The 21,344-nt window shown below is 44.2% G+C and overlaps 2 protein-coding genes and 1 pseudogene across 3 annotated transcripts in view; all 3 read right to left on the minus strand.

Annotated features, from left to right (window-relative positions):
- UBXN7 (UBX domain protein 7) overlaps positions 1–21,344 on the minus strand; it is a 75,422-nt gene that overhangs the window by 45,172 nt on the left and 8,906 nt on the right. The window lies entirely within an intron of this gene.
- Positions 10,494–10,970, minus strand: LOC308242633 (putative high mobility group protein B1-like 1; annotated as a pseudogene). The gene has a single exon. The product of its transcript is annotated as a putative high mobility group protein B1-like 1 (transcript).
- Positions 16,555–16,710, minus strand: LOC308242091 (large ribosomal subunit protein eL39-like; the record flags this gene model as incomplete). The annotated part of the gene is made up of 1 exon (XM_080655970.1): positions 16,555–16,710. One exon carries the CDS (start codon positions 16,708–16,710, stop codon positions 16,555–16,557), a length of 156 nt encoding a protein of 51 aa, XP_080512096.1.

The raw sequence follows: 21,344 nt of genomic DNA on the forward strand, positions 1-21,344 counted from the left end.
CAGCACCGAAGGGACTCACGTTCAATTCTCAGTCAAGGGCACATACCTGGGTTGCAGGTTCACTCCCCACCCCAAGTCTGGCGGTTGGGCAGTTAGGGCAACTAGTCAATATGTCTCTTTCACATCAATGTTTCTCTCTCTCTCTCTCTCTCTCTCTCTCTCTCTCTCTTGCTCTTGCTCTCTCGCTCTCTCTCTCTCTCTCTCCCTCTCTCTCCCCCCTCTCCATATCTTCCACTCTCTCTGAAAAACAATGAAAAAAATATCCTCATGTGATACAAAACAAAACAAAACATATTACAAATAAAGCATCTGACCATTTCACTTAAATCTCTAAAAAATGACATATTTGTGTTGGCCAAAAAAATCTTCTTGGGGAACTGGACAAATACAGAATTGCCTTTTATTTGGTATTTGCCTTAGATATGGGTATATGTAGGGAGCGGCTATAGGGTCAAGCCTCGGACTGACCTGTGGCAGAGCCACATACAGGTTGCAGCTTGGAGGGCAAAGCCCTCCTAGCACAATTACGCTTGACCATATAGTCCTCCCCTGTTCCTAGGTAGCTAATGGGCTGTGAGAGGTGCAGCAAGTGCTGCCAAAACAAGGCTTGAGTAACGAAATAGATTTGAAACTCACAAGAACATTGTAAATATGTTGACCACTCCCCTTGTTTTGCTTTGTGTGATCTGACTATAAAATAAAGCTTCAGCTTACAGGCTGGGTCACTGTTTCTTCATCCAGGCAGTGATCCACCTGGTCCCAACTGTCTTCTCTTGTCTGTCTTCTTTAATCCTTCACTGCCCCTCCTCAGGTTCACCCCTGGCTGTGCTGGACGTGGTTCAGATATATGATTACTTGAGGACCAGGAATGTTTTTGTCCTTTTAAAGGAGCTAAATATATTGCTAAATATGAGAAACTTACTTCAACTCTTTTTTTCTCCTTCAACTGCAAACATCCCATCAATCAAACAACAAATCCTATAGTTTCCATCTAATCCTATCCATTCTGTCCTTTCTATGCCCATTGCTATAGTCTTGGTTCAAGTTTTCAACATCTCTTAGAAGAACTATCTCATCTCTCCACTCTTGGCTGTATTCGCTTTGATATACCTCCTACACTGGAAAATAATGTAAACTTAATTGTCTCCCCTGTTCAATAATTCTGCATTGCTGGCTGGAAAAGTTTTCATCTCTCTTGAGCTACATCCAAGAATTGGTCATTATTTACTGCTCCAATTTCATATCCCTATGCTCTCATCTCACCTCTATCCCATTCCCTCCAGCTACACAGGTCTATGCAATCTAGGGAGATCCCTTGGTGGTACTTGACCATGCCATGTCTTTGCATGATGTGGATAGTGGATCAGTTGCCTCCTTTTTCTTGACAACACACCAAATACCCACCTTTCTGTTAAGTATTAGACCTTCCTCCTCCCTCTCCACCCTAAAATAGGTACAGGAACAAATATACCCTTTTCCATGTGGTCTTAATCTCTATGGTTGTCTCTGCTACCTTTTCAATCTTGCAAACTTTAAACACATGATCCCTGGCCGGTGTGGCTCAGTTGGCTGGGCATCGTCCAATGCATGGAAAAGTTGTCAGTTCAATTCTGAGTCAGGGCACATGCCTGGCGGCTCAATTCCCAATTGTGGTCGTGCAGGAGACAGCCAATCTGTGTTTCACATCAGTGTTTCTCTCTCCCCCTTCCTCTCTCTCTAAAATTCAATTTAAAAAAAAACACAACTCAATGAATTGGCCCAGTTCTCACTTTTCTCATGCTATATTTTTTAGTTGATTTCAGAGAGGAAGGGAGAGGGCGAGAAATATAGATACATCAATGATGAGAGAGAATCATTGATCCACTGCCTCCTGCATGACCCCTACTAGGGATTGAGCCCACAACACTGGCATGTGCCCTAGACTGGAATCAAACTAGGAACCCTTCAGTCTGCAGGCCAACGCTCTATCCACTGAGCCAAACTGGCTAGGGCTCTTTTTTTTTTTTTTTAATCCCCACTTGATATTTTTCCATTGGTTTTTATTTCATTTTTTTAAAATATATTTGTATTGATTTCAGAGAGGAAAGGAGAAGGAGAGAAACATCAGTGATGAGAGAGAATCATCGATCGGCTACCTTCTGCATGCCCCCTACTGGGGATCGAGCCCACAACCTGGGCATGTGCCCTGACCAGGAATCAAACCAGTGATCTTTTGGTTCCTGGGTTGATGCTTAACCCTTGGGCCACACCATGGTGGATTCCACTGATTTTTAGAGAGAGTGGAAGGGAGTAGAGACAGAGAGAGAGAGAAACATCAATGTAAGAGAGACACATCAACTAGTTGTCTCCTGCATGCACCCCGACCAGGGCCAGGAGCCTGCAACTGGAATCGAACCTGGGACCCTTCAGTCCACAGGCTGACAATCTATCCACTGAGCCAAACTGGCTAGGGCCTCATGCTAGTTACCTTTTAAGTTCTCAATCAAGCTAAACCAAAAGGTCTCAGGTTCTAGTACGTACAAATTTACATTCTCATCAGAAAACACACTTTACAGAAATGAAATCCCAAAAACAAATGCAACTTTTTAAGGGTATAAAAATTAATAAAGAGAAACTGCACTAAAGTGGAATTGGGAGGCCAGAAGGGAGAACTCTCACACATACCACTCCATGTCAATTACAGGAAGAATTATCTATTACAGACACCAACAAAAGAAATCTTCACCAGCCCTGCTCAGAGTGGCTCAGTTGGTTTAGTGTTGTCCCATGCACTGGTTGGATTCCAGCCATGGCATATGCCCAGGTTACTGGTTTGCTCCCCAGTGGGGGCGGGGGGGGGGGGGGGGGAGGCGTGCAGGAGGCAGCAGATGAATGTTTCTCTCTCTCTCTCAAATCAATAAAAACTTTTTTTTTAAAAAAAGAGCCCTAGCCAGTTTGGCTCAGTGGATAGAGTGTCGACCTACGAACTGAAGGGTCCCGGGTTCAATTCAGGTCAAGGGCATGTACCTCAGTTGCAGGCTCCATCCCCAGTGCCGGTCAGGGCACATGGCACGTGCGGGAGGCAACCAATCGATGTATCTCTCTCACGTTGATATTTCTCTCTCCCCACCCCCCCTTTCCACTCTCTCTGAAAAATCAATGGAAAAATATCCTTGGGTGAGGATTAACAAAAACAAATAACAACAAAAAGAAATCTTCAACAGGAATAATAGATTATAGACCCAACAGGAAAACACGTACATTGCACATTGCATCTCCTATAAGAAATCGATTACCGGGGTGGGGCAGTGGGAAGAGATTAACCAAAGAACTATATGCATATATGCATATACGCATAACCTATGAACACAGACTATAGTGTAGTAGGCCCTCGGAGGGGCGAGCGGGGTGTAGGAGGGTCTATAACAGGGGTGGGCAAACTTTTTGACTCGAGGGCCACAATGGGTTCTTAAACTGGACCGGAGGGCCGGAACAAAAGCATGAATGGAGTGTTTGTGTGAACTAATATAAATTCAAAGTAAAGGAGCGGAGGGGAGAGCAAGAGAACCCTCCGCTCTTTCGGCTCCGCAGGCCGGATAGAACAGCCGAACGGGCTGGATCCGGCCCGCGGGCCGTAGTTTGCCCACGGCTGGTATGGGGTGTGGGAGAAAGGGGCACATCTGTAATACTTTCAACAATAAAGATAAATTTTTTAAAAAATTAATTACCACAGCAACTCTGCCAACTAAAATCTTCATGTCCTTGAACTGTCATCTTCCTGATTTATTGCTTTTCTTTAATGGACTTTCAAAACAACCCCTCTCAATTTCTCCTTTTTTCTCCATAAAATAACTTTCCGCTGTTTGTTGCATTTGCCTGTGGCTTTTGCTATAGCACACTTGTCCCAAATTGCAAGTCTCTTCTGTTCCTGAATAAACCCATTTATTTTTAAGGTCAACAAAGGGAAGAAGTTCACATAGCCCAATAACTAACTTTATGTTAGACTAGAGGCCGGGTGCATGAAATTCATGCATGGGGGAGGGGGGGGTCCCCCTCAGCCCAGCCTGCACCCTCTCCAATCCCGGACATCCCTCTCACAATCCTGGACTGCTGGCTCCTAATCACTCACCTGCTGCCAGCCTGGTCGCCCCTAACTGCCCCCTCCCACCCGCCGGCCTGATCACCCCTCACTGCCTCTACATGCTGGCCTGATTGCCCCCAACTGCCCCCCCTGCCAGCCTAAATTTAGCGAGACCCTTGAGGATATGAAAAAGGACCAACTGCTCCCCTGCTGGCCTGGTTGCCCCCAACTGCCCCCTGCCCCCCACCGCCGGCCTGGTCACCCCACACAGCCTGCTGTTCAGTCGTTTTATCATCCCTCACTAACCCCCCTGCCAGCCTGGTCACCCCACACAGCCTGCTGTTCTGTCGTTTTATCGTCCCTCACTAACCCCCCTGCCGGCCTGGTCGCCCCAGAGCCTGCTTGTTCCGTCGTTTTGTCGTCCCTCACTAATCCCCCTGCCAGCTAGTCACCCCACGCAGCCTGCTTATTCAGTCATTTGGTCGACCCTCACTAACCCCCCTGCTGGCCTGGTCGCCCCACACAGCCTACTGTTCAGGCGTTTGGCCGTCCCTCACTAACGCCTCTGCCGGCCTGGTCGCCCCACGCAGCCTGTTTGTTCAGTTGTTTGGAAGTCCCTCACTAACCCCCCTGCCAGCCTGGTTGTAGGCGCCATCTTGTGAGGGTGTGAGGGTCAATTTGCATATTATCTCTTTATTATATAGGATAATTAAATACAAACCATTGGACAAAATTAGCACAAATTCAGTGAATAATTTCAAGATTCATGCACTTCCATTTGTCAGAAAACCTGAGATTGTCAATGCTTCCCTAGTATTTTTATACCATGTCCAATTATACTGTGCTATATTATTATACTTCTTAAATGCTAGTCTAAAAGTTCAGTGTTTATTGTACTCCATCATTTTCATTTACTTATCTACACAGCAGCTTCTCAAAGTTAAAATGTTGCTATAGGTAGACTGCTCTGGAAGCTTGTTCTAGCACAGAGATCATGAACTGTTACATTTGCCTCATAATGAACACTAAAACTAGCTTCTCAAGGCATGTGTTGCTCTCTTTTTTTTTTTCCCCAGAGAATTTACTAGCTGAATTCATACCATTTTAGCTCTTGTCCTTGTGTACCCACATTGCACTAAAGCACCACAAAAAGCACAAAGAACATGCTGATGGACATTGAAATTCCCTTCTACCACAATAGCAACCAATGCTGGCTGCTTTCACTCCTTTGTAAATTTATTTGTTCATACGGAAATTCAACTTAAAAATGACCACAGCATACAAATAGTTGCTGTCCACTACCCTCCAACTATCAGAACTCCAATACCACTAAATGGGAACCATCAAGAGAATTTGTGACTTGTGAAATAAAAGATGCTATGAAAAATCAAAAACTTGTTAAGTCAATCCTCAGGCAAGCTAGCCTATCAACAATATGGTCTGCCTATCCCAAGTCTTTTCTTAACTGCCTAAATTTTTTTCACTTTATTATGCTGCTTAAAATGCTACCATTTAAGACAGGGGTGGAGAACCTTTTTTCTGCCAAGGGCCATTTGGATATTTATAACATCATTTACAGGCCATACAAAATTATCAACTTAACCTGGCCAGCATGGCTCAGTGGTAGAGTGTCAACCTATGAACCAGGAAGTCACGCTTCAATTCCCAGTTGGATTCCCGGTCAGGGCACAAGCCTGGGTTGCAGGCTCAATCCCCAGTGTGGGAGGTGCAGGAGGCAGCCAATCAATGATTCTCTCTCATCATTAATGTTTCTATCACTCTCTCCCTCTCCCTTCCTCTCTGAAATCAATAAAAACAAATTTTTATTATCAACTTAAAAATCAGCCTGCTATTATTTGGTCAAACATTTAATTAACTCATCCCTAATGACATAGCAGGGCCAGACCAAATGATCTCTCAGGCCTTATATGGGCATCACCCACCCCTGATTAAAGAGATTAATTTGGGTAAGCAGACATCCTTTTTAAAACTATAAACTTACGCCCTGGCCATAAATGGTGAGAGCCCTGGCTCTGAGCACCAAAGGGAAGGGTCTCAGTTTCAATTTCCAGTCAAGAACAGGTACCTGCGTTGCAGGTTTGATATCTGGCCTGGTCAGGGCGCATGCGGGTGGCTGAGGGGACGGACAAGGAAGAGGTGTACTTAGAGCATCAAAAAGACACAAGGTACCCTGGGGATAAAGATACCAAACAACTGGAATGAAGGTATCAAAATTCTCTCTGGCCAGTTCTATACCCAGTAATGAAGAGAAAACATTCTTCATAGTATCATCTGTTCTCTGGCTAGGGAGTTAAAGATAGTATAAACATTATGAGCCTGGATAGTACTCAGATAAACCTGAGTTTGAATCTTAGTTCTGTCATTCACTAGTTGTGTGGTTTTGAGATAGTTACTAATTTATTTAGCCCTCATTTTCCTCAGTTATAAAATGGGGATGTTACCAACTTCATGAAGTCGATTAAGAATATTCACATTAAAGATGGCGGCACAGGTAAACACCTAAACTGCTGCCTCGCACAACAATTTCAAAACTAAAACTAAAAGACAAAACGGACATCATCCAGAACCACAGGAAGGCTGGCTGAGGAAATTCTCCAACTAGATGGAAAGAGAAAAGCACACTGAAACTGAGAGGAGCTGCAGAAGGCAGAGGTACAGAGGCGCGTGCGTGGAGAGGGCTGGCAACTGAGTACGCGGCTGGCTTCCTCAATCAGGAGGGAGACACAAGCTCCCGACTGTTCTGAATTCCAGTTCCGGGAGAAACTCTGGGGACCCAAACTCATTCGGGGAGAAAATGGACTGTCTGGCGGCGGGCGAAACTTGAGGGTGGCTTTCTCTCAGAGGTGCTTGCAGCGATTACCGGGGGACACTGAGACCCAGGGGCCTCTTAGAACAGGGCTGACGGGAAGCCATTCCTGTCTGCTCCGCCCTGAGACTCCGCCCCATCCAAGCTGAGCACAGAGGCTTTTGCAAGTCTTGTCTCATAAGGGTGTCTCCAGCACAGAAGTTCTCCCAGCATAGACATAGCTGATCCTCACAGCCAATTGGCCTGGAGGTCAATTCCTCCCAGTGATACCAACAACAATCAAGACTTAACTACAACAAGGCTGTGCACACAGCCCACAAAGGGGTGCACCAAGAATATCCACCTCAGGTAACTGGGGAGGCTGAGCCACTGGGCCCTATAGGACACCTAGCATACAAAGCCAGTCTATCAACTCAGGGAAGTAGCCAAAATGCGGAGACAAAGAAACAGATCACAAATGAAAGAAATGGAGGAAAGCAAATGACTGGATATAGAGTTCAAAACCACGGTTATAAGGTTTTTCAAGAATTTTCTAGAAAAGGCCGATAAATTTAGTGAGACCCTCAAGGATATTAAAAAGGACCAACTAGAAATTAAGCATACACTGACTGAAATAAAAAATAATATACAGAGATCCAACAGCAGACTAGAGGATCACAAGAATCAAGTCAAAGATTTGAAATACAAAGAAGCAAAAAACACTCAACCGGAAAAGCAGAAAGCAAAACGAATCCAAAAATATGAAGATAGTGTAAGGAGCCTCTGGGACAACCTCAAGTGTACCAACATCCGAATTATGGGGGTGCCGGAAGAAGAGAGAGAGCAAGATACTGAAAACCTATTTGAAGAAGTAATGACAGAAAACTTTCCCCACCTGGTGAAAGAAATAGACTTACAAGTCAAGCGCAGAGAACCCCCAAAAAAAGGAATCCAAAGAGGCTACACCAAGACACATCATAATTAAAATGCCAAGAGCAAAAGACAAAGAGAGAATATTAAAAGCAGCAAGAGAAAAACAGTTAATTACCTACAAGGGAGCACCCATACAACTGTCAGCTGATTTCTCAACAGAAACTATGCAGGCCAGACAGCAATGACAGGAAATATTCAAAGTGATGAATAGCAAGAACCTACAACCAAGATTACTCTACCCAGCAAAGCTATCATTCAGAATTGAAGGGCAGATAAAGAGCTTCACAGATAAGAAAAAGCTAAAGGAGTCCATCACCACCAAACCAGTATTATATGAAATGCTGAAAGGTGTTCTTTAAGGGACAAATAAGGAAAAGGTAAAGGTAAAAATTATGAACAACAAATACATATCTATCAACAAGTGAATCTAAAAATCAAGTGAATAAAAAATCTGATGAACAGAATAAACTGGTGAATATAATAGAATCAGGGGCATAGAAAGGGAGTGGACTGACAATTCTTGGGGGGAAAGGGGTGTGGGGGGTGTGGGGGGTGTGGGGGGTGCGGGAAGAGACTGGACAAAAATCGTACACCTATGGATGAGGACAGTGGTGGGGAGTAAGGGAAGAGGGTGGGGTGGGAACTAGGTGGAGGGCAGCTATGGGAGGAAAAAAGAGGAACAATTGTAATAATCTGAACAATAAAGATTTCTTTTTTAAATAAAAAGAAAATTCACATTAAAATAACTTGGTGCAACTCCTCACTGGCAAATAGTTGGCTATTAATAAAAAAATAAAAAGACTGTCCCAAGTTATATGGTACTCAAGATATATATCAATGACAAATGAAAAACACTGGAAGTATTTTTGCATAGCTTATGGAGATCCACACTGATAATGAACAGGCAGAGTAAGACATTTTAAGTTTTCTTTTTTTAAAATTTATTTTAGAGAGAAAGAAACATTGATTTGTTGTTCCATTTATTCATGCATTCATTGGTTGACTCCTGTATGTGGCCTGACCTGGGATTGAACCTGCAACCTTGGCATCCTAGCTAATAAAAGGGCAATATGCAGATCGACTGTCACTCCCACACACAAGATGGCCGCCCCCATATGGTCAAAGATGGCTGCCCCCATGTGGTCAAAGATGGCTGCTCCCATGTTGGCACAAGATGGCTGCCACGAGATGGCCAGCAGGGGAGGGCAGTTGTGGGCAATCAGGCCTGCAGGGGAAGGCAGTTAGGGATGACCGGATTGGCAGAGGAGGGCAGTTGGGGGCGATCAGGCCTGCAGGGGAGGGAAGTTAGGGGTGACTGGGCCGGCAGAGGAGGGCAGTTGGGGGTGTCTGGGCTGGAAGAGGAGGGCAGTTGGGGGGTACCAGGCCTGCAGGGGAGGGCAGTTGGGAGGGACAAGGTCTGCAGGGGAGGGCAGTGAAGTGGAGACCAGGCCTGCAGGGGAGGGCAGTTGGGAGGGACCAGGCCTGCAGGGGAGGAGTTGGGGGGGACCAGGCCTGTAGGAGAAGGCAGTTGGGAGAGGCCAGGCCTCCAGTAGAGGGCAGTTGTGGGGGACCAGGCCTCCAGGGGAGGGCAGTTGGGGGGAACCAGGCCTGCAGGGGAGGGCAGTTAGGGGTGACCAGGCCGGCAGGGGAGGGCAGTTGGGAGGGGCAAGGCCTGCAGGGAAGGGCAGTTAGGGGCGACCAGGCTGGCAAGGGAGGGCAGTTGAGGGCAACCAGGCCTGCAGAGGAGGACAGTTAGGGGCGACCAGGCCAGCAGATTAGGGCAGTTAGGGGTGACCAGGCCAGCTGGGGAGGGTAGTTAGGGACAATTGGGCTGGCAGGGGAGCAGTTGGGCGTCGATCAGGCTGGCAGGGGATTGGTTAGGGGGTGATCAGGCTGGCAGGCAGAAGCAGTTAGGGGCAATCAGGCAGGCAGGCAGGTGAGCGGTTGGGAGCCAGCAGTACGGGATTGTGAGAGGGATGTCCGACTGCCCGTGGGATTGGACCTAAACAGGCAGTCAGGCATCCCTTGAGGGGTCTCAGATTGGAGATGGTGCAGGCTGGGCTGAGACATCCCCCGCAGCATGCACGAATTTCATGCACCAGCCCTCTAGTATTGAGATAATGCTCTAACCAACTGGCCTACCTGGTCCACTAGGCCATCAGTTTTCTTTCCCTCATTCATCTGATGCTATGAACATGTGTTTCACTCATGTTAAATGCTTTTTTTTTTCATTAAAAGGAAAACAACTATATTTACTTAGAAGCATTCAGAATGTCAACAAAATAGCTGCAAACTTTTTTTTGCAATTACAGAGTGGTATTCCGTTAACAATTATTCCATATAAGCTACATCAGAGACCTGCAGATGAAAAACTACCATCCCCATATATAACTAATTTGTTCTGCACACTGCACCAGGCAAAATTAGTGGCTACTGAAAATACCACCAGGACAGCACTATTTAAAGACACATTCAGTAGTGTTTTAACTATCAAAAAAAAAAAGAGACACTGTACAGTTTAAAAACAAACCTTATACACCTTACATTTCTTTTCTTTAAAAAAGGAGTTGTGTACAAAGGGATTAAATGCTTTATAGACAAGAAAAAACTCTCCTAGAACTAACATTCATCACTATCATCTTCCTCATTTTCCTCCTCTTCCTTTTTTTTTTTTCAGCTGTGATGATTCCCTTTTCACCACATAAGGCTTCCCTTTAGCTTATATTTCTCCTTCACCTTAGCAGCCTTCCTTTCACCAGGCCTGTCACTTGCAGCAGTGTTATTCCACATCTCTCCCAGCTTTTTTGCAGCATCACCAATGGATAGGCCAGGATGCTCTTCTTTGGTTTTGGGGCGATACTCAGAACAAAACAAGAAAAAGGCTGAAGGCCTCTTGGGTGCATTGGGATCCTTGAACTTCTTTTTTGTTTCCCCTTTAGGAAGGATGTAAGTTTTCATTACTCTTTCATAATGGGCCATCTTTGCCATGTCTTCAAATTTTCCTTTCTCTTTAGCAGACATAGTCTTCAAGCTCTCTGAGAACATAGAAAACTCTGAGAACTTGACTGAAGCACCTGGGGTGCTTCATCTTTGTGCTCCACCCAGAAAGTTTGCACAAAGAAAGCATATGATAACATTTTGCTTCTCGTGTCTTAGATCTCCTTTGCCCATGTGTAATTATTTTTCCTCAGTGCTCATCCAACTCACACTTGCCCCAGTGCTGTCTCTATGGAGCTCAATGTACTGCAATGTCTGTGAGAGCAGGGGCCAGATGCTTAAACATGCATTTTTTAAAAAGTAGGAATGCAATGAAAAAAGCAAAAAGATTACTCTAGAAAAAAGTGAATGTTATGGATAAAATATAAAATGATACATGAAAGGGATCTGCTCCAAAATTTGTGGCAACTAAACAGCATTCCAGTACAACTGAGAAGCATCAAGAGCTGATATACAGCCCTGGTCAGGTAGCTCAGTTGGTTTGAGTGTTATTGCGGGTTTGATTCCTGGTCAGGGCATATACCTACATTTCGGGTTAGATCCCCAGGCGGGGCATGTAGAGGCGGCAACCAATCGATGTTTCTCTCTTTCTCTCTCTCCCTCTCCCTTCCCCTTCCTCTAAAAATCAATAAAAAAAAACATATCCTTGAGGATCCAAGATGGCGGTGTAGGTAAACACCTAAACTGCTGCCTCACACAACAATTTCAAAACTACAACTAAAAGACAAAACGTCTATCACCCAGAACCACGGGAAAGCTGGCTGAGTGGAAGTTCTACAACTAGAAGGAAAGAGAAAACAGCACTGAGAGGTGCACAAGCGCTGAAAAGCTGAGGTACGGAGGCGCGAGAATCGGGATGGCAATGGGCGACGGGGAGCGCTGCTTTTTTCAACCCAAAGGAAGACAAGCTCCCGATTACTCCGAACTCCAGTTTCTGGGGAGACATGGGGGACCCAAACTCCTACGGGGAGAAGCTGGACTGTCTGCCATCCGGTCGGAAAGTGAGGGAGGCTTGCTTGCAGGGCTGCGCGCAGGAATAATTGTTTACTGTGCTGGGGCGCGGGATGCAGGGACACCGGTCGGAGACGCAGAGCCGGCTAACTGGCAGCCATCGCTGTTTGCCACGCCCTAGCCTAATGACGCCCTGAGACCACGCCCCGCACAATCTACAAATCCCCCCAAGCTCCAAGCAGCAGCTTTAGCATATGAATGGCCTACCCTATCGCAGCTTAACCTAGCAAACTTGCAGCCCAGGTCAGACAGCTCTAAAACCTCCAAAGCCCAAGCAAAGAGGAGAAAAACTGTAGTTCTCGCTGTAGCGCCTGGTGGGTGGCCTCAGACAGTAGCTGACCTGCACCCCATTGGAGATCCAGAAGCCAGTGTACCTAGTGGTCAGTGTGAGACACCAGACTTCAACTCCTCACATCCATAAGTGACACATTCAAGAGGCAGACTTAGTGAGCACCAAAGCCCCACTGAAACAAGTCCTGCACCATAAGCGTGTCTCCAGCACAGCAGTTCTTCCATTATAGACACAGCGGGTCCTCACAGTCAGTTGGCCTGGAGGTCAATTTCTCCCCAGTGTACCAACAGCAATCAAGGCTTAACTACACCAAGACTTTGCACTCAGCCCACAAAGGGGTGTACCAAGAGTGTCCACCTCAGGTGATTGGGGAGGCTGAGCTACTGGCCCCTATAGGTCACCTACCACACAAAGCCACTCCATCAACACAGGGAAGCAGCAAAATGCGGAGACAAAGAAACATGTCATGAATGAAAGAAATGGAGGAAAGCAAACTACTGGACAACACAGAGTTCAGAACCACATTTGTAAGGTTACTCAAGAATCTTCTAAAAACCACTGAGAAACTTGATCAGACCTCCGAGGAGCTTAGTGAGACCTTCAAGGACCTTAATGAAAATGCCAACAAAAATGGAAAAGGACCAGTCAGAAATTAAGCATACACTGTCTAAAATAAAGAATATACAGAAACTCAACTGTAGATCATCGTACCCCAAGAATCAAACCAAAGATCTGAAATATGAGGAAACAAAAAACACCCAACCAGAAAAACAAAAAGAAAAAAGAATCCAAAAATATGAAGATAGTGCAAGGAGCCTCTGGGACAACTTTAAGCGTACCAACATCCGAATTTTTGGGGTGCCAGAAGAAGAGAGAGAGCAAAATATTGAAAACCTATTAGAAGAAATAATGACAGAAAACTTTCCCTACCTGGTGAAAGAAATAGACTTAAAGTTCAGGAAGCACACAGAACCCCAAACAAGAGGAATCCAAGGAGGACCACACCAAGACACATCATAATTAAAATGCCAAGGGCAAAAGACAAAGAGAGAATCTTGAAAGCAGCAAGAGAAAAACGGTTAGTTACCTACAAGGGAGCACCCATACGACTGTCAGCTGATTTCTCGGCAGAAACTATGCAGGCCAGAAGGGAGTGGCAAGAAATATTCAAAGTGATGAACAGCAAGAACCTACAACCAAGATTACTCTACCCAGCAAAGCTATCATTCAGAGTTGAAGGTCAGATAAAGAGCTTCACAGACAAGAAAAAGCTAAAGGAGTTCATCACCACCAAACCAGGATTACATGAAATGCTAAAGGGTATTCTTTAAGAAGAGGAAGAAGAAGAAAAAGGTAAAGATAAAAATTATGAACAACAAAATGACATCAAATACATACCTACCAACAAGTGAATCTAAAAATCAAGTGAATTAAAAGTCTGAAGAACAGAATGGACTTGTGAATATAATAGAATCAGGGACATAGAAAGGGAGTGGACTGACAATTCTCAAGGGGAAGGGGGTGTGAGGGGTGCGGGAAGAGATTGGACAAAAATCTTACACCTATGGATGAAGACAGTGGCGGGGGGTAAGGGCATGGGGTGGGGTGGGGAATCAGGTGGAGGGGAGCTATGGGGGGAGTAAAAAGAGGAACACCTGTAATAATCTGAACAATAAAGATTTAAAAAAATAATAATAATAAATAAAAAAAAACATATCCTTGGGTGAGGATTTAAAAAAAAAATCAACCAATATTATGCATAAGTAAGTTGAACAATTCTAAAAAAAAAAAAAAAAAGGAGTTAATATACAGAAGCAGCAGAAAATTTAAAAGTGTATTAAGTATTCCAAAATTTTCAAGGTTCACAGGTCTATTGAACTATAGATTAAAACAGGATTTGTGAGATTTTGGGGGCAGATAGTGTAAATACTAGAGGCCCAAATTCCCATCCTATGTACACCATTTATTTTATTAAATAAAGGCAAATTATCTGTGCCATAATCAGTCATTCTTAGTGTATCACTTGTTGCATCACTTAGGGTATCATTTTAGAAACAGAAGATAACTGAAAAATAATTAAAATTACCAGCGGTTCTTAAGGTCCAGAAGTAGTAGAGACATTTAGTAATGTGAAAGACCACTTTTGGTGTTTCATGAATTGGGGGTCAGGGGCATTACTGGCATTTAGTGGAGAGAAGCTAGGGGTGATGTAGTAGGTTCAAAAATGTCCATCTTCCCCCAAAAACTACACATGCCTTCATTACAGACTTCTGGCCTCCAAAACTGTAAGAATGAATGTGTTAAGCCAGGGATCCTCAAACTTTTTAAACAGGAGGCCAGTTCACTGTCTCTCAGACCGTTGGAGGGCCGGACTATAGTTTAAAAAAAAAAAAACTATGAACAAATTCCTATGCGCACTGCGGGCCCGGGACAAGTCAGCTGCTAAGCAGGACAGGCAGCAGCACCCGGCGGGCTGGATAAATGTCCTCGGCGGACCGCATGTGGCCCGCGGGCCATAGTTTGAGGACACCTGTGGAAGCCATGCAGTTTGTGGTAATTTGTTACAGCTGCCACAGGAAATTAATACAAGTGCTAAATCTTCTGCAATGGATGGACTAGTCCTATGCAACAAATAGTTGCCCTAGCCGAAATGCCAACAACACTCCCACTGAGCTAAACAGAGGAATATGAAGAAGTGAAGGTTAACTGAGAGGACAGAGGAAAAGGAGGGCAAAATGACATAGGGCAGTGGTCGGCAAACTGCAGCTCGTGAGCCACATGCGGCTCTTTGGCCCCTTGAGTGTTCTAATGCCACTTCTTCAACATAGACTCGCCCAGGCCGAAAACCAACTTCTGCACATGGGCCACGAAGTTTCAATCGCACTGTACGTGCGCGCCTGCAAGTGGTATTTTGTGGAAGAGCCACACTCAAGGGGCCAAAGAGCCTCATGTGGCTTGCAAGTCACGGTTTGCCAACCACTGACATAGGGGAAAGGAACAGTGATAGTTACAAGTTTTACCTATATGTTAAGAGGCAATAACAATTTTTGATGGGTCAGCTGAAAAAATTGAACTTCTATTATATATATATATATATTTAAAGGGGGAACTAATAAGTTTGCAGATTTAAACTATCTGGAAACTTGCTTAAATGGGCATCTTTTGAGGTTCCAATATTATAGGTAGCAGCAGAATAGCTTAATCTAACCCAGTGTTCTTAGTTTGTTCAGAATGCTATAATAAAAATACTATAGCCGGTGTAGCTCAGTAGCTAAGCATCAACTCATGAACCAGGAGGTCACGGTTTGATTCCTGGTCAGGGCACATGCCCAGGTTGCAGGCTTGATCCCCAGAAGGGGGCAGCTGATGGATGATTCTCTCTCACTGATGTTTCTATCACTCTTTCCCTCTCCCTTTGAAAGGGCAGGGAGACTCCATGTTCCTTTTGTTCCATGTCTTCCACCTCGTGGAGTCAGGTTCCCGCCCTAGAACCTCTCCAAGAATCCAACCCACACCTTTGAATTAGCCAATAGAAATGCAAGGGAAAGTAAGCCTTGCCCTGCCCCCATGTGCAACCTGACCCCGACCAATCAGCGGAGGCCACACTACCTCACCCCTCCTACCTCTCCCAGGCCCCCTATAAATCAGCGCGTTTGGGGTCTTGGGCTCTCTCTCTCTCTCCACCTCGCCACTGCGCCGGGGTGTGTGTGTGGGTGGGGGGGGGGGGGGACTGGGCTCGAGCTAGCTCGATTAAAGGCTCTTTGCTTTTGCATCGGACTCGGCTCCCTCGTGGTCTTTGGGAATCACGAAATCTGGGCATAACACCTTCCTCTCTGAAATCAATAAAAAAACGTATTTTTTAAAAATACTATAGATTCTGTGGTTTAAACAACAAACATTTCTTTTTCACAGTTCTGGAAGCTGGGTAGTCCAAGATAAAGGCTCCAGCAGATTTGGTGTGTGGTACAGGCCCACATCCTCCTTCATAGACTGCTATCTTCTCACTGTGTCCTCACATGGCAGGGACAAAAGAACTCTCTGGGTTCTCTTTTTTAAGGACACTAATCCCATTCATGAAGGCTCTATCCTCATGACCTAATCACCTCCCCAAAGCCTCCGCCACCTGATACCATCACATTAGGTGTTAGGATTTCAAAATATGAATTTGGGGGGAGGAGGGACACAATCCATGGCAGGAATCCCACTTTACTGTTTTTCAACACATGTACCCTTTTTTTTTTTTTTAAAAAAAAAAAAAAAGGTCTCACACATTTATTACTGAACCATCCTACTATTGCAGGGGGGGGAAAAATCAACAGAGCAAAATCACAAGTCCATTAATTCTCCAATTAAAATGCCCCAACTGTCCAGACAGTAGCATCTTTTCAATCATTTAAAGGCGTAGGCAACCTGGATACAGCATAAATATGTGAGTCATCTCTCATGTGTTATTTCTCATAGGCACAGTTTGGTTCTTCTCCAATGTCTCCCCTTCGAGTTGTACCTGATTTTATTATCAGTTTTCATCCGAATCCATTGGGGAATGGGCCGATTCTGCTTTTGTTTCTTGGCCAGGAACCTCTTGATCCTGAAAGTCTTGTGGGAAGACATGGTGAAGGAGAAGCGAATGCACGCACCTCGATGGCGGAGAAAGAGGACATGTACCCTTTTTATTTATCCCTTATCTTTTTTTCTTTCCATCTCTTTTAAGTTTGCTAATGACACCAAAATAACATTATTTAACCCAGCTTGTGGCACACCATTTATCGGTGGCTATTTCCTCCCTGCTGCCTCTTAGTTCACACTCTTTCTTCATTAATGATGATACAGGAAATAGCCCCAAACCTATAATGCAGTCCCTGTCTCTACCACAGCTGGAAGGAAGAATCAAGATTTAATAGTACCTTATGTCTCGTCTTACACTACTTTCAGTGCCCAAAGAACAGTCTCTTCACTACTAACAAGGAACCAAAGTATAGCAGTCACAGAGTTGAAAAGGAAGGAAAAAAAGAAAGGAGGAAGAAAATTCCTCTACAGACCCCCTCTTGACCCAGAGGGATAGAGCACAGAAATGACAGACACAAAGAGGTTACTTTTTGTGTGTCCCTACATTTCCCCCAGAAATGGTAACACAGTAAGCTTGACTGCCCATCAAGGAAATGGGAGTGGGTGATAGTTGTAAGAAATAAGGTATAGTTCAACCTCATCATTCTCCCATCATGGAGTTGTTAAGCATTCAGGAGTAGAAAACATTAAAAGAAAAAATAACCTTATATGCAGTAAACTAAATTTATTAAGTACAAAAGGAATTAGATATTAAGTTAAGGGGAAAGAAATAATTAAACAAAGCTAATTTTATTTGGGTCAACAAAAGGAGCCTATAGAGAGGGAAAGTGGTAACATGGAGGAAAATGCATGGGCCTGGGAGTAAAGACAGCAGAGTTCTAGTCCCTGTTCCACCATTACCTAGACCAGTGCAGAATAGCTATCCATTACTAGCCCATGACAAAATAAAAACAGAAATTCCAGTGTAAGAATTTAAAAACTACTTTTACAGAAACAGAGTAATTTTATGTCTGTTGAACCTAATAATTAAAAAGTTGGGCCGAAACCGGTTTGGCTCAGTGGATAGAGCATCGGCCTGCGGACTGAAGGTCCCGGGTTCGATTCCGGTCAAGGGCATGTACCTTAGTTGCGGGCACATCCTCAGTGGGAGGTGTGCAGGAGGCAGCTGATCGATGTTTCTCTCTCATCGATGTTTCTAGCTCTCTATCCCTCTCCCTTCCTCTCTGTAAAATATCAATAAAATATATTTAAAAAAAAAAAAAAAAAGTTGGGGCTTGAGCCCTAGATGGTTTAACTCAGTGGATAGAGCATCAGCCTGTGGACTGAAGGGTCCCAGGTTCAATTTCAGTCAAGTGCACATACCTCGGTTGCGGGCTCCTCCCCCAGGCACGTGCAGGAGGCAACCAATCAATGTGTTTCACATCAATGTTTCTCTCTGTGTCTTTCCCCCTCTCTTCCACTCTCTGAAAATCAGTGGAAAAATATCAAATATCCTCAGGTGAGAATTAAAATAAGTAGTTGGGTCTTGAAAGATTTATGGATGGCAAATTATCATATGAAAAAATGAGCAATATTATTAATCACTAGGGAAATGCAATGAAAACCACAATGCCGCCCTGGCCGGTGTGGCTCAGTTGAGAAGCGTTGTCCCATGCACCAAAAGGTCGCTGGTTGGTTCCCCGTGAGGGCACTTGGCCCAGTTGCAGGCTCGATCCCTAGTGGGGGGCATGCAGGAGGCAGCCAATTAATGTTCCTTTCTTACATCAATGTTTCTCTCTCTCCCCCTCTCCTTTCCTCTCTCCGTAAAATCAATCAAAAAACATTTTAAGAAAAAAAACACACAAGTCAATGTCATACCATTAGGCACCTATTAAAACAGCTACAAAAAATTAAAAGTACCAAATGGGCAACTGGAACTCTCATACATTGCTGATGGGAATGTAAAATGGTAATCATGACTTTGGAAAACTGTTTGGCTATTTCTTAGTTACGTACCTATTTGGCAATTTCTTAATTATATATGATCCAATAAGCCCATTCCTCTGTATTTATCCAAAGGGAAATAAAACTTATATTCAAACACTTATACACTAATGTTTTTAGCAGCTTTATTTATAACCCCCCAAACTGGAAACAACACAATTAGTCAATCATTTAATGAATGGATAAACAAATTGTAGTATATCCATACAATGGTATACTACTCACCAATAAAAAGGAAGGAACTATTCTTACAACAACAACATGAATGAATTTCAAATACAGTATGCTAAGTGGAAGAAGCCAGACTCAAAAGGTTATTGTGTTTACATTTATGTCACATTCTGGAAAAGAAAAACAATAGACAAAAAGATTAGGCTACAGGTAGGGGGAGGGGTTAACTACAAAGGGGCAAGAGGAACTTTTTGAGAATGATACTAGCACTGTTGTATATCTTACAGTTACATAATTGTATATGCTTATCAAAACTCCTAACTATACACTAAAAAGGGTAGATTTTATTGTACGCAAATTTTTTCTTAATTTTAAAATAGCGGGCTTATATGTTCCCTATCTTTATTTCATGTTCAAGCAATTATTTTTTATTGTTTTTTACAAAAATTTTGGTCCATGAAGATTTAAATTTTTTTTTTTAAGTCCTTTTCTACAAATAAGTTTGAGAAGCACTGACCTAAGTCAGTTTTTTTTTTTCTGGGCCTTTAATGCCTCATTTGATAACTCAGAAATGGGTTGAAATGGTTTCTAAGACTGTCATCCAGCTCGAACCAAAAAAAGTACAGAATATATTTATATTCCACTAGTGGCCCAGGGCACAAATTCATGCACGTTGAAAGGAAATTAATTAGAAGAAATATTTCAATATCGCTATTTGCCCTTTCTCTATAATAGAAGTGTCAACCAAAGTCACAATCGACAAGACAGATAGAAACACATGCTTGTGATTGGCGCCAGCAAGAGCTTTATATGTATCTTGCATGCGCGAGTCATCTTAGCCTTTTATGTAGAATAAACTTGCTTAATTAGACCTGCTTTCTGATGCAGCTAAACTTTTTCCAGCCCAGTGAAGCACCCCAACTTCTCTTTCAGGTAATTGTCAGCAACACAGAAGTAAATATAAACACAAAGCAGATTATTATTGTAGATCACTCAGGAAGAACAAAGGGTAAAATATTTAACTGCAGCAGTGTTTGACTATATTCTGCGCAGTGAGAAAACCTGAAGTCATTTTCAAGGTCCACGATTTCTTATTTCTTTTCAGTCAGGTCAAGTTTCTAAGCTTTCTAAATCTCCGTTTTCCAGCTAACGAAAAGAAAATAGGATTCCACCAAGTCTCCTATCTACCTACTCCAGGACTTCTGTGAGGATCAAATGAGATGAGGCACGGAAAACGTTTCACAGACATTTGGTTACAGTGTAAAATGTTTCCACCTGGCTATAAATCAAGTCGTGTTCTTGGGATGAAGAAACTCCAAGGAGGCTAGTTGCAAGGGAGAGGAAGCCGGCATTGCTACATGATGTCATTACCTGGACAGACACTTGGCATATTAGACTTTTATATATGTAGACTAGTGACCCAGTGCACGGATTCGTGCACATTGAAAGGAAACTAATTAGAAGGTGGCCGGCCCTAACCAGTTTGGCTCAGTGGATAGAGCATCGGCCTGCGGACTCAAGGGTCCCATGTTAGATTCCGGTCAAGGGCATGTACCTTGGTTGCGGGTACATCCCCTCCCCAGTGGGGGGTGTGCAGGAGGCAGGTGATTGATGTTTCTCTCTTATCGATGTTTCTAACTCTCTCTCCCTCTCCCTTCCTCTCTGTAAAAAAATCAATAAAATATATATTTAAAAAAAAAAAAGAAGGTGGCCGGCAGGGCGGGACTGGGTGAGATGGGCCGGACACACCCTGGAGCCAACCTCCCGCAGTCCCTCCCCAGCACCTGCAGAGTGAGCGGGGTCCCTCCGGCAGGTGGTGTCCCTTGACCTGGCCTGCAGGGATCAGGCTGAAAGCGGTTCTCCAACATCCCCTGAGGGGTCCCGGAGTGCAAGAGGGCACTCTGCAAAGTTGCTGTCGTACAGGGTGTGAAATGCAAATACAAGTGTGCAGTAAACCAGATTCAGGGCCAACAGCGCCCCAGCAACAACATAACCCACGGCTGAAGGTGGAATTGCACAGCCCCGCAAGGAATCAGGCTCCCTCCTTTCTGGTTTCGGGGTGCATCACCCGAGACCTGCTGCTGCCAAGTCACTGCAGTTCAGCAGCTCCTGCATTGAGCGTCTGCCCCCTGGTGGTCAGTGGGCGTCATAGCGACTGGTTGGACAGTGGAACACTTAGCACATTAGCCTTTTATATATATAGATGATTTCTGGTTTCCTAAAGTGCCTATATATTTGAGGTATTTCCGTACTCCTGATGTTGGAAGTACAATCACACTATCCTGGTTTTTCTCCATCTTTGGTTTATCTTTGCAGTCTGTGTAAGATGTTAGTGTTCCTTCAGCTTTGCATTCTGGAGCCTAATATTTTCTCACACTACACTCTCCCCTAGCAAACTGCCATCCACTTTTAAAGTTTCAGTTGCGATCAATAGGACTGACTCCTCAATCACTACTCCTTCCAGACCCAAATACTCATTTGCTTATAAAACAGCTCCAATTTGAAGTCCCACAGGCAGCAACTAA

The sequence above is a fragment of the Plecotus auritus genome (assembly GCF_963455305.1).
Source record: "Plecotus auritus genome assembly, chromosome: 2".
In the NCBI taxonomy this organism is placed as follows: Eukaryota; Metazoa; Chordata; class Mammalia; order Chiroptera; family Vespertilionidae; genus Plecotus; species Plecotus auritus.